Source organism: Triplophysa rosa, linkage group LG2, assembly GCF_024868665.1.
Source record: "Triplophysa rosa linkage group LG2, Trosa_1v2, whole genome shotgun sequence".
Classification (NCBI taxonomy): Eukaryota; Metazoa; Chordata; class Actinopteri; order Cypriniformes; family Nemacheilidae; genus Triplophysa; species Triplophysa rosa.
The window spans coordinates 26,715,249-26,728,685 of NC_079891.1; the positions used below are offsets into that span (position 1 = coordinate 26,715,249).

The 13,437-nt window shown below is 38.3% G+C and overlaps 1 protein-coding gene across 5 annotated transcripts in view; it reads left to right on the forward strand.

Annotated features, from left to right (window-relative positions):
• emid1 (EMI domain containing 1) overlaps window positions 1–13,437 on the forward strand; it is a 61,621-nt gene that overhangs the window by 8,023 nt on the left and 40,161 nt on the right. For all 5 annotated transcript variants that reach the window (XR_008965149.1, XM_057363345.1, XM_057363338.1 and 2 more), the window contains exons 2-3: window positions 592–705; window positions 1,081–1,184. Coding sequence is in view for 4 of the 5 variants with exons in the window: in XM_057363345.1 (XP_057219328.1) it covers window positions 592–705; window positions 1,081–1,184 (218 nt within the window). In the remaining variant the exon portion in view is untranslated. The remainder of the gene's footprint in view (window positions 1–591; window positions 706–1,080; window positions 1,185–13,437) is intronic.

The following is a 13,437-nucleotide window of genomic DNA, read 5'->3' on the forward strand; positions in this document are numbered from 1 at the left end:
CTTTTTTTTTTTATGCAACTCAAAATGTTTTGCAGCTTTTTCGACTGATAGAAAGCAGCACAAAAGAGCCAGTCTTCTCCCGGGGACTAAAGCATTTTGGCTCGAGTATTCAAAAGCTGCCTTAAATCTAGCCCGAGGAACCTACAGTCACTCGCCCATCCCCTCCGTCCCCCTCCGTGACTTGACCCGCTTGTAGTCCTGCGGAAAGAATAAAAAATGGGTGGATGTGTATTGATAGCAAAAGATCGCAAAATAAACATCGCTGACAATACTCTCCTGCCGGGCTCACGGGCCATTTAACCTCCGTAAACACCATAAGGTGCTTTGAAAATGCACGGGGAGACCGTAGAAGGACTGATACACGCAGGGTTTCTTCAGACGTCCTGCAGAGAACACTAAACACCGATCACTTTTAAGTGTGTGTGTGTGTGTGTGTGTGTGTGTGGGTCTTCCTTCAATATTTGTTGGATTCGATTTTACGGCCAGCTGTGGTGTGTTTGGACTTGCGTTGTTATTCTTATGTCATCAGAAGCATCCAATGTCTGATGGAGCTCTGTGGCTCATATTTCTCTTTCTCTATCTCTCTCTTAGGAACTGGTGTCCGCAAACGGTCTCAAAGACAGTGACGTGTCAGGTGCAGAATGGAACCACTCTTCAGAGAGTCTACCAGACCTGCAGGTGGCCTCAGGGATGCAACGGGGGAAGGTGAGTTTACTATTCACACACACTCATAGATTTGGTTTTGGGGATCTCTGGTTATGAGCTTTCATTCATGGAGAACTAACAGTGAATGTAATAGATTTTGTTGTTCTTTTCAGAAAATCAGCTTCACCACACTGTACCGAAATTATAATGTTTCTCTGCAAACATGTATGTTTCGAATCTAACCATGTCACCCCAATAAGTTTCATATCTCTAATGTATGTTGACAGATAGAGCAAACAACACTAATTATGTTACTAACCCAAAATTTTATGTAATGCCTGTAAAATCAGTGTGGGAGGTTACAAATCTATGATTTTGTTGTTTTGCCATCTTTGTAAAGACATTTGTTAACAGTTGTACACGTGTGTGTTGTAGCTACCGCACTGTGGTTCGTCCGTCCTATAAAGTTGTTTACCGCACCGTCACCTCTCTGGAGTGGAAATGTTGTCCTGGATATAGCGGATCTCAGTGTGAGGAAGGTAAGGATTTAAAATCCTTTGGTTACAGCTCAATCCCATATTTCTAAAAAAGGAATCTTTATGTTATCTTTATGTCTCTCTTAAAGTAAAGATTTTACTTTAAGGTGTGATTTTTTTTGTTTTGTTCATGTGACAAAACCTGTGAAAACCCAGCTCAAATGATTTTTGTAATTTACTGTTTTCTACATAAAACCATCCTACATAACGTAAATAACATTCTGTGAAAATATATCTTTGATATCTTTAATATTGACTGTGTAAGGCCATGTCAAAGTTTGAAATCAATATTGAAAAAAACAATGTCTAGTATTTGTGTGTGTGCAAAATAATAAAACGTACAGTAGTGTTAATAAAATCATTAATTTCAGTATTTATCATATTTTATTACATGGCTCGTTGGAATGCTTGATTCTGATTGGCCACATTTGCAGGTTCGTTATTCCCAGATAACAACCTCTCAAAACTAATAAAACACGGTAACCCGGATGCAGCAAAATTAAATATAAATATGTCTTTTAATAACATATATGACATTAAATTTACAAATGATTAAACCAAATTGCCTGTTTTTACATTTGAACGTCATTTCTTACCTTAAAACCGAAAGTAAACAGCTTTTCCTCACAGAAGGTCTGCATTCTGTAAAAATGAGCTAATAAAATATTTAAAAAAAAATTCTCATGTGGCAAGTAGCCGTGTAATAAGTGGGATAATGTACAAGCAGCCGGCTGTTATCGCGAAATAAGCCCCTTCAGTGTGATACAAGACCCTCTGCTTTGCGTGGGGTCCTGATCACACTGTCATGGCTTATTTCTGCAATAACAACCGGCTGCCTGTACATTATCCCTTATATAATGTTAAGGACCAGTGAGTAATTTTTATAGGATCTATTGACAGAAATGCAATATAATATACATAACTATATCTTCAGAGGTGTATAAAGACCTTACATAATGAAGCGTTATGATTTTATTACCTTAGAACAAGCTATTTCTATCTACATACCCCCTTGCATGGCATTTTGCATGTTGTTTCTACAGTAGCCCTAAACGGACAAACTGCTCTACAGAGAGTGTTTCGTAAACTAAATAGGTTATCTCCTTCGGCAAAGAAGTGAAAACGTGACGACATTTTAGTCATATCATGTGTCAGCCACCGTAGTGCCTTTGGTTGCAATTTGCTAATTTAATACACTGGACCTACACTGAAATTTTAGTATTGTATCTCAAAATCTAGTGTACACTATATTATTGACACACAACATTACCTATTTTTATCCTTTATGGCCTAATCATTTCATAATTAGATTATAGGACAATGGCCTCGATATCACAGACAGGGTCAAAAATAGACTATAGTTATCAAGTATTTTTGCAATCATAGCAGCGTGTATCTGGCACAAAATAAATCAGTGATGGTGACATGTTGTTAAAGCCACAATATGGAATATTTGGACCGCTAGATGGCGCACTTTCGAAACAACAACAAAAGGCGAAGCTAAATGACGTTATGTAGGAGAGTGGAATTATGGGACATGTCGTTTTCACCATCCAGAGGCGTAAGGACATCGCCCATCATGTTCACGTACGAGGTAATGAATGATTTTTATTTTATGTCATCGTAATGAATTAGCTTGCAAGAAACGTGGAATGTAATGCTACGTTAGCCCGCGACTGATATTGGACTTTGTCAATTGATTTGGTAGCGTAATGCTACACAGTTTTACCTGTTAAAAACAGTCATACAGTTGTCGTTTAAAAAGTAAATTGGAACGAACCCACAGTATTTACAAGTAACGTTATTGGCTACATATTTTTGTGCGACATATACTGTATTTCATAGGGTAACTGCATTCATGACTATTCAAATAATCTGTGCATGAGTATTTTGTGTACAATAAAAAAAAAATGTGCTTACCTGTCTATTAAAACATATGCGAGAGCGGAGTCTCTGTCGAGCCAAGTTGGTCGCGAAGCTCTCTCCATTTAGAAAACGCCACGCCTATATTAATCCTTTGTCCATAAGCCTGCTTGCCTCATTTGGCCTACGTTTACACTTTTTTTTGTGTTTCCTTACTCGCCAAAGAGTAATCGTGATCCATAATAACAGAACAACAGATGCTGCGTCCCAGATGCTGTATAACCACTTCCGCATTTGCGTGTTGCCGTAGTTTCTACAACCGGAAACTGAGGGTAGTGCGGAGCACCGCATATTAAGTCACTGATATGCGACAAATACAAGGGAGACAAGGGACGGGTCATTGTTTTAATTGTTTTATTTCTCTGGATTTGCACATTCTTGGGAACATGTGGGATAATGTAAGTACACAACTGCATGAAATATATCACACTGTGCAAGTGATTTTTGGATATTTCATAACAAAATTATTCCATATTGTGGCTTTAAGTTAGTGTTTTTTTCCAAATTTATTACTTAATGTACATGAACAGACCACCACACAACTGATGTGTTGCCCTGAAGCTCACATCTCACTTTGACATTGACTTCTACACGTTTGCTCTTCTGTCTGTTTGTAAATCATGCTGCACTGTCAGGACAGCAAATAGTGGAGAAGACTAAAGACGAGACATGGGATGTATGGCTATTTTGAGACGGTGAAAAAGTATGTGTGCCCGAATGAGTGTTTGATTAATGTGAGTGTGTGTCTGCGTGCTGTTTCTGGCTGCTTTACCCTGTGACTGAGTGTGTGTAGATGTGTGTGTGTTTGGCACCGTTCACTGACTGTAAGCCAGAGCCTAATGTGAGTCATGCTGGGAGTAACTGTGAGGACCGGACAGCAGCCATGAGATTCTCCTCTAGTCTCCTTTTATCTCCTCTTCTTTTGGAAAATCCACCTTTAGCTGCTAGTTTGGAGCATTGTAGCAAACTGGTCTCAGCTCTTGGTCAAGTCCGTTTCGGTTGACCAGCTTACATCCAGTCTGAACCAGTTGTCAAACTAAACTTAAGGGAACATGAACACAGAGAAAGATATTTGGAAGACTGCTTGTAACCAAACGATCTTAGCCACCATTGACTACCATAGTAAATAAAAATTGTATTTATAGATTTATTTTGTTCTGTTGTACACAAAATAAGATATTTTGAAGAATGTAGGAAAGCAAACTGTTCTGGAGCACTTTTGACTTCCCCTACTGTGGTAGACATTGGTGGCCAAGACCTGTTTGGTTACAAGCATTCTTTCAAATATCTTTCTCTGTGTTCACCAGAAGAAAGACATTTCTACAGATTTGGAACAACTTGAGGGTGAGTAAATGATGACAGAATTTTTATCTTTAGGTGAACTGTCCCTTTAAACTGAATTTTCTTCTATCTTCATCAATTTGTTCTTCATCAAAAAAGTTTTGGTCTTGTCTGACTTGGTCAAAGGTAATCTCTCTTCGCTGTTGTTGATGCAGCTGTACCGACTGAACTCTTCCTCTGTATGAAAGAAAAAAAGTTGAGTTGAGTAAAGTTTCATTTGGACTTTTTTAATGGGGTCATATGACAAGGCTAAAACGAATATTATCGTTTGATTTAGATGTAATGCAATGTGTTTACACGATTTAAGGTTCAAAAACGCTGTATTTTACACATACCGTGCATGTTTATATCTCCTCTTTGCCCCGACACTCTGAAACGCGTGGATTTTTTTACAAAGCTCATCGCTCTGAAAAGCGAGGTGTGCTATGATTGGCCAGTTAACCAGTGTGTAGTGATTGGTCGAATACTGCAAGCGTGTGATGGAAATGTAACGCTTCTTACCATATTTGGAACATCAGGTTCCAAAGCAATTGTACTGACAGGTACGCCCACCTTACTTGCATATACATTTTGGCGGATTTAGTCAAATACCACGAACTGACGTAGATTTGTGGGGGTGTGGTTACACGAGGTGTTTAGGGCAGGTCTGGGTGAGCATTGGCTTTTAGATAGAATACATCTTTTGTTCCCACACTTTCATTTTTGCAATTTTATGTGTCTAATACATGAATGGGCAACTTATAACACACCAAAGACACAGAAAAACACGCATTCGCGCCATATGACCCCTTAAAGGTCAACTAAATGATTCATTGTGGAAGTCAGGGTGGCAAATCTTTAACTGAACATTAATTCACTTCTATAGGCAGTTTATGGTTTAATAATGTAAGTTGTTGTGAGTTTGTTCATCTTTTATGTCTGTTATGAGGTCTATTTTGTGTGTGTTTGTGTATTAGTTGCTTCCTGTCTGTAAAGCAGGGTGTAGTTTCTTTATTCCACTGCCAACGGCTTTGTCCGTCTGGAGCCCTTTATCTTCTCTGGGTAACAACAGAAGCAATTACCCACATCATCTTCATTATGTTATGTTTGATTTATCGTAAAGTGGTCCCTTATGATGGACATTTTACATTACATTACACTTTAGGCATTTAGTAGATGCTTTCATCCAAAAGAGAGGAAAACGAGGAAGCGATTCATCATACTGTGGAAAGCAATGATACGAGAAGACATATGAACGGGTAGAAAGAGAACGAAGTAGAAGAGAGGATTTTTTTAAATGAAGTGTAGAATGCACATCAAATTTAAGTAAATTTAAAGAAACATTGCAGCCCAAAATTGAAATTTTAGTCATCATTTTCTAATGCTGATGTCATTCCAGAACGTGAATAATTTTCTTTTTCTGTGAGACACGGAGGTATAAATCTTTTAAAGTATGTCAAGTGATCAAATGAAAGACAACTTGTGCTGAAATGAATGAAAACTATAACTTGGCACTATATTCAAAGTCTTATGAATCCAAACAATAGATTTGTGTGTGATACAAACCAAAGGTTAAATGATTATTCTCTGAAAAAATTCCTCATAGCTCTCAAAGGAACATTTTGAGTGTTGAGATTTTGTTTTTATGCATTTATTTTGTCCAAACTATTCCCTTACGTGCTTTTAGATCAGATAAAAAAGCCACACTGTTCAGTTAATGAAGGATTGTTCCTTGCACATCTCACAGACTGTAGATTTAAAGCCTTGGACTAGTAGCTGAGATGAATATGTAGTTTAGAGAGCTTGACTGAGCCAAGAATGCAAATCAGAATTTAGGGATTAAAAAAAATCTAATAATTACTTCATTTTGGGAATTAGTTCACTTTTTATCCAAAAACGAAACTACATGGACAAACTGGCACACTGCCAACCAAAAGGCGATTCACGCTACATATTCAAAGTTAAATACCCCAAAGGCGATTGATATCCATGAAATGAGATAAAGTGAGTGAATTAAGTGCTATCTGTTCCTCATAAGAGAGGGATGATGAAATGGATATTGGATACTGACTGTGAACACTAGCGTCTTATCAGGACCATGTGAGACAGACTGTGATCACAGACACCCTCGAGTGGAACAGACAGCTGTATTCTGTCTTTCTCCCTCTCTGTCATGACACCATAGTCAAAAGTGTGTCTCAACACCCTAAACATGTCTGTGACTGAAGAAATAGGCCAGTGATTCCCGTCTATGCAGAGTGTACAACCCCAGTGGTTACTTAAAGGGATACTCCAGGGTAATTCATTCATGAATTTTCATTTTATCTTGAAGTCGTACGATAACCCTATAGGGCCTCTGTTCATCTTTGGGACACAAAGATAGTTTTGATGAAGACCTGGAGCTTTCTGATTGGACCCCCATAGACGGCAACTCAACCGTCATTCAAAGCGCAGAATGTCGGTTACGTTACTGTCTATGGGCATTAAAGTCTTGAAGCATAATGGTAGTTTAATAGTTATAGAGGAGCATTAAAAAGAAAGCTTCTTTCACTGTAAAGCATGAGTTACAGTATTGGGTTGATATTTAATGGGCTGGCTTAAAGCTGCTTTAAAGTGTGTAGATTCATGTGTATTGTTGTGGCTTGAGGAATGTAGATTTTTTTTCAATTTCTTGCATGAAATCTCTTGTTCTTTTTCATTTTTTGTCTGACTGGCGTCGTCTGAACTAGTGTAAACATTATATGACTCTCTCTCTCTCTCTCTCTCTCTCTCTCTCTCTCTCTCTCACACACTTTAACTTGGCTATCTTAAACGGGACATACTATTGAATTTTGTTTTATTCATTATTTGACCATAAATTATATATACTTCATTTATAGTGTTCTTACAAGTGAGTACATTTATAATGTTGGACAAATTTGTCAGATTTAGATTATTTCTGGAGACAAAATATGATCGTGTATAGGTACATAAACAGCAAACAAGATTTGCCTGATTTATACCTTTCTTACTATTGAGGACTACCTACAATGTCATTTTTGACACATTTCACTACATTTGGGAGGTCACTTTCAAAAATGTGACCACATAAGTTTTGAACACGCACGCACGTATGTTTTATTATCTCCGTGGGGACAGTCCATAGGCGTAATGAGTTGTATACTGTACAAACTGTATATTTTATCCCCTAACCCAACCCCTAAACCTAAAGATTGTAGAAAACATTTTGCATTTTTAGATTTTCAAAAATCATCGTTCTCTACAATTTATAAGCTTTTGTGCTCGTGGGGATCTCAGACCCCACTAACATATAAAAACCAAGTCCACACACACACACACACACACACACACTGTAGTGTTGTAGTTATTACCTGAGGTCAGCTTTGTTCTGTGAGTCGTTATGATATTGTCTTACTGTCATTTCTTAAATACACTGGTATGTGTACGTAATTCAGATGAGCCGTTACTCTTAAGTGCTCACAGATGGAAGTGCTCACAAGAGTCTATCACAGACATCCAGCCTGCAGAGTTTCCTATTAACTGCTTTCTGCACTTTCTTTAACTTTGTTCTATTCTTCTTTACTGTAATATACAGCACTTTTGATAAGTGTTTGGTAAATAACTTGAATTTGGGTTAAGTGTCTTGCAGTTGGACAAATTAATTATTTAAGGGGCAAATGTTCTCACACTCTGCAGGGCACTTCTGTCTCTTCTTGACATGTCATGTCAACGTACAGTATTACTAATAGCAACTGTTTGATTAGTAGCTTATTTTTTGTCATGTGTAAGTCACATAAAAGTGTCAGTTAAATGAAAAAGTAAACAATAATAAATCTCCTTTTACACTGAACAAAAATAATCCCCCACCCATGTAAAATACATAATATTATTTAAAAAGCAAAAGATGATACATGATTACATCATGTATTATCTTGGACAAATGAAATGCTGTGAAAGGCTTTATTTCAAAATATTGTTCAATCATATCTCCCTTTGCCTGAGTTTATTATTTCAGATCATGCTGTTGACCTAACATGTCATTATTCCCCCCCCCCCGTATCTGTGAGTGTTTTTGAAGGGAGAATTCTCCACAGACGTTTAGTGTTCTTTTTAAATAAATTATTGAGGATTTATTTTGAAATGTTTATTCATACACATTTCACTCTTTTCATTTTAATGTGTGTGTGTGAGAGAGGGACTGACAGCCAGCGAGTAGTCGAGGGGAAATGAGCAGCTTGTGTGTTTGTAGTGTGGGAGGACGTGTTGAATTAACACGCCTGTCACAGAAGTGTGAAGGGCCCTATATCAAACCCCGCCCCTCGGCCAAAGCGATGCTGTGCGCTTTTGATGCGCTAATTAGACGCATGACTCGCAGGCATTCAACGCTCGCTCTAAAGCCACAGAAATGTAATCTGTGTTTTCACAGATCAACTCGGCTTATCGGGGGTTCCGCGCTGAGCTCTTGCGCATCTAACATTGGTTAGTTATGCACCCTCGCAGAGGAGGTTGGCAGTTGTGAGAGGGTGTGAGCTGAGCTCCTTTTTTAAGACCACTTTTTGGTATGACTTAAGATCTGCTTAATGAATTGGGAAGGGGCCAAAGCCTGATGTCTTTGTGTTAGTCAAGCACTGTTGTGCGGCTGCTGTGTGTTTATGTTTCTCAAGCAAGGCATTGCTTGTGTGTCAGCATGTGTGGGATATAGGAGTGTCAAGGAGTGCATTGTGCACATGTTGTATGTGTTTTGTGAAAGCGCTCAGTGGGTTATGAGAGAATTAAGGATTTAACCCAAAGTATACTTACCTTTACACAGTACGCATGGCAGTAAATAAGTAATACACACATTCGAGCGCACAATGTGAGCACATTTCTGACACACATTCTGAGCACACACTATGAATTGTCCATCAGCATCTTGTGAAATCTCACTCACAACTCTTTTACCCAATTTTCCCATGTGATTCTCAGTTATGTAGGTTGAAATGTGTAAGCAGTTTATTATTCCAAATTCTTTCTGCCTGTTCTGTATATTGTTTATTAGTAATATAATTATTCCCTTCCTTTCCGTTCTGTGCTCTGCGGCTTCTATGAGCTGACGTTCCTTTCCATAGTTCCAGTCAATGTGCAGGGCAACATAACCCACCTGCTGAAATGTGTGTCTGTGCTTGTTCAACGTCTTGGTATAAACCTGAGAATTTCTAGTTTAACAGGCCCAGTGCTGTATATCCCACCACATAAAGTCAAACAGGAAGTGCTGCATGGCACAGGGCCCCACCAGAGGAAGTGCAGCACGGGAGATGGAAAGAAACAAATGAACTGAGAAGTAGGAAGGAAATGATATATTTATAGAAGAGACGTTCTATTTGTCTTTACCCTGACTGCTTGTGTTTGCAGTTTCAATTCTTTGTGTACCTTTTGCGGTTAAAGTTTTATTATTATAAAAGTCAATTCAGTATAGTTTTATCTATATAGTGTTTTTCACATTTTGTTGCAAAGCAGCTTTATGCTATTTTTACATGGTACGTGGAAAATATTTGTACATTTTAAGGTCCAATTTGTAATTTTTTGGAGGATCTATTGAGAGAAATGCAAGATAATATACAAAACTATGTCTTTAGAGGTTTATAAAGACCTTACATAATGAAGCGTTATGTTTTTATCACCTTAGAATGAGCTATTTCTATCTACATACACTGCGGGTCCCCATGCATGAAATTCGCCATGTCGTTTCTACAGTAGCCTTGAACAGACAAACTACTCTAAAGAGTTTTATCTCTTTCGGCAAAGAAGCGGAAAATGTGACGAAATCTTATGATAGCAAAGACGCGAATAGACGCAAAGTTGTGCCGGGCGACGTGAATGACGCGAATCGGGCGGTGCAATTGCCGGGAACGCCCATCAATCGCGTCTTCCGCGCAAGTTGAAAAATTTAAACTCGAGCGAGAAATTTGCGCGAAGACTTCATTGACATTTACTGTTTGCACGTCCGGATGCGTAAAGACACTCTCAATCGCGCAATGTTTTTCGCGTCAATAACAAGCTATTCCTGGCTGAGAGTAATAAAGAACAAGCAGCGCAATGCTTCACGTTTGGTGTGAACACAGCATATAGTTCTTTGTCAGCCTCCGTTCTGCTTCGCAAGTGAGGAGTGGAGTAAGCCGTTGGTTGCAGTTTGCAACGTCATCACTAGATGCCACTAAATTTCATACACTGGATCTTCAAAATTTATTTTACATTTTTAATAATAATAAAAAAAATTGTGTATTGTATATAGGTGTCAATCATCCCTCAAATGGTATAGATATTAGGAAAAAATAAAGAATTTAAATCTTCCATGTGTTAAATATATTTAAACAGAGGATCATTGCTTAGCATACATTACAGCTTGTTTGCGGTGTATGTGTTTGGTTTTATTGTTGTATTTGTATACAAGCCAGTAAAATTTAACCATGAGTCTGCCACATGAAACAGCAGTGCTGTGTGTTATATTAATGACTAGAAAGTCTCTTTTTCTTCATGTTTCCACACCTCCTTTTCTCTCCAGCTCACTTCTGTGGTTGTCTGAGACAGACAGACGACCGCAAACGTCTTCAAATGGCCCGTGTGGTTATGATGTCACTCTGATATTCTAATTGTGGTTTCCTCGAGCTTATTTAATGCTGAGCCTCTGATTAAGCAGAACAGCAAACCAACACAAACCTGTGTTACCCTGATTTCATTTGCAAACATTTGTACTGTAAGCGTGTGTTTGTGTGTATATGTCTGGATCTGTGTGCGCTGACGTGGTGGATGAGACAGGAAGAGGAATAGAGATGGTTGTGATTAGAGAGAGGATTTGGATGAGCTCTACATATGCGCACACACAGACATGCTTATTAGAGTCACGCTCTTCAGCACTGCTGTTGAAACTTATAGGATAAAAGGATTAGTAAGAAACCAGTTGACCGCAGGGAGGTTGTGTTACAATAGAATTGCAGCGATTTCCAGTTGTGCTTTGAGGACTGTAGGATTGAATTTATAGTTCGAAAATAAAGGTGAAAGGTATTATTTCTGTTCCTATGAAGATAGTTTAAGTTTTCTAGAGAAAAATTGAGGTGCTTTCTTGTTCAAAAGTCCTAGGGGGTTGAGGGTGGTTGCCAAGATAATGCTATTCAGTTGCAGATGTGTTCGGAGTTGTTTTTAGCTCAATGCTGAAGTATTTATACATTCAAATTAAAGGAATAGTTCACCCAAAAATGAAAATACTTTCATCATTTACTCAAACCTCATGTCATTCAACTTTCTTTTTGCAGAAGACAAAAGAAGATATAGCCAAGTTTTTGTAACAGTTAAACTAACTTTTAAGTAAATTTAACTTTAATAGTATATCGAAACGGCACATTTCTAAAAAGCCTTGTCGAGTTTACTCATGATAATACATACACAACATTAAATTCTTAAAAATATATGTGTGCAACAATTGATATTAAGTTGGTTACTTAAAACATGAAAGAAAAATGCCAAACAGATTTATTTGTTGACAATGTTGCGATCTTCTTGCTACAATTACAAACCCACAGATACATTTTTCTGTGTTTGGCTTTAGCCAAGCGTGTATGATGCTGACTTTATCCTAACAGACCGAATCAATGTCGGAAAGAGATCCATCATGAGCGGCAGGAAATTTAAAACCAATACATTTCATGTGTGTCCCTGCTGCACTAGTCCACAAATGTGTGTGTGAGTAAGAGTAGTATCTTCATGGATAATATGCAAAGGTTTTGTGTGTCTAGGTAATGTTCATTCAAACATTACAAATGTTTCTTCATTTACTCACCTGCATTCCAAACCATCCCACAGGACGCAGGCTTGCGTTCCAAAAAGGATTTAGGCTCCAAGAAAAAAGAAAATCACATAGGTTCCAAACAATATAAGGGTGAGTGAATGTAGCGGTTTTCATTTTTGGGTGAACTGTCCCTTTAAAAACTGTGTCTGTGTATTATTGCCTGATGACTGACAGCATGAGTAAGTTCCTTTCGCTCTTCTGGGGCTTTAGGTTCAGACCAAGGTGACGGTCTCACAATCATCTGAATGTCATGAACAAGGACTCTGCAGTGAGTTACTGAGGGAGATTGTATAATTGGATCTGTCACCTATCAGAAGCAATAACTTCAATACACTTTCAAGAATGTCAGTGCTGTTTCATTATCTGTATAGAGCCAGAACTACAAAAAGATCACCTTAAAGCTAAAAAAAAAACCCCACACTGCTCACACATACTCACACTTGTTCGTTTGTGTTGCTGTCAATTTTTGTCTGCAGACAGACAGGTAGTAAATAACTTTAATAGACCGAGTGCTGTGACATAATGCATGACAAAATTAAGGCTGAAGATGCCATTGGTGCGGATGAAAGACTAGAGGGTGTATGTATTTAACACTGGAAGGCTGATGTCTGGTTCTTTTATTTGTGCTGGATGTGTTCCACATCATCATCAGACCATTCCCTTTTTTGACCCTTTATCAGTTGTGTGGAAGTCAATGGCTTGCTGGTCTTAAACCCTTGTTGTATTTATAGCGCTGCTGTTGGGGCTTTGACTGACTCAGCTTCTCTCAAAGCAGATACACAATGTGAAATATCTAGCTAGCTGGACAATAAGTTTCCTTTATTTGGCATCTGTCTATTTCTGCTTTACCTCTTGTGACCCTGGACCACAAAACCAGTCCATTGATGTATGGTTTGTTAGGAAAGGAAAATATTTGGCCGAGATACGATCTAAGGGTGCAAGAACATCGCCTTTAAAGTTGTCCATCAGAGGCACATAGCAGGCTGTTGCTAAGAAGAAACAGGTTTGTTTTAATGCTCTCTATTGGCTTACCGCTTGAATGACGTTGTGGAGATGAACCCGAAAGCTGAAATTCTAAGTGTTACATAGATACCAAACTTGAATTGGTAATTCCCAAAGAGCGGGCAGCATTGAAGTTTGTAGGTGTGTTTCCGGCCATTTTTGTTTGCAATTTTGCTGCATCCACTCACA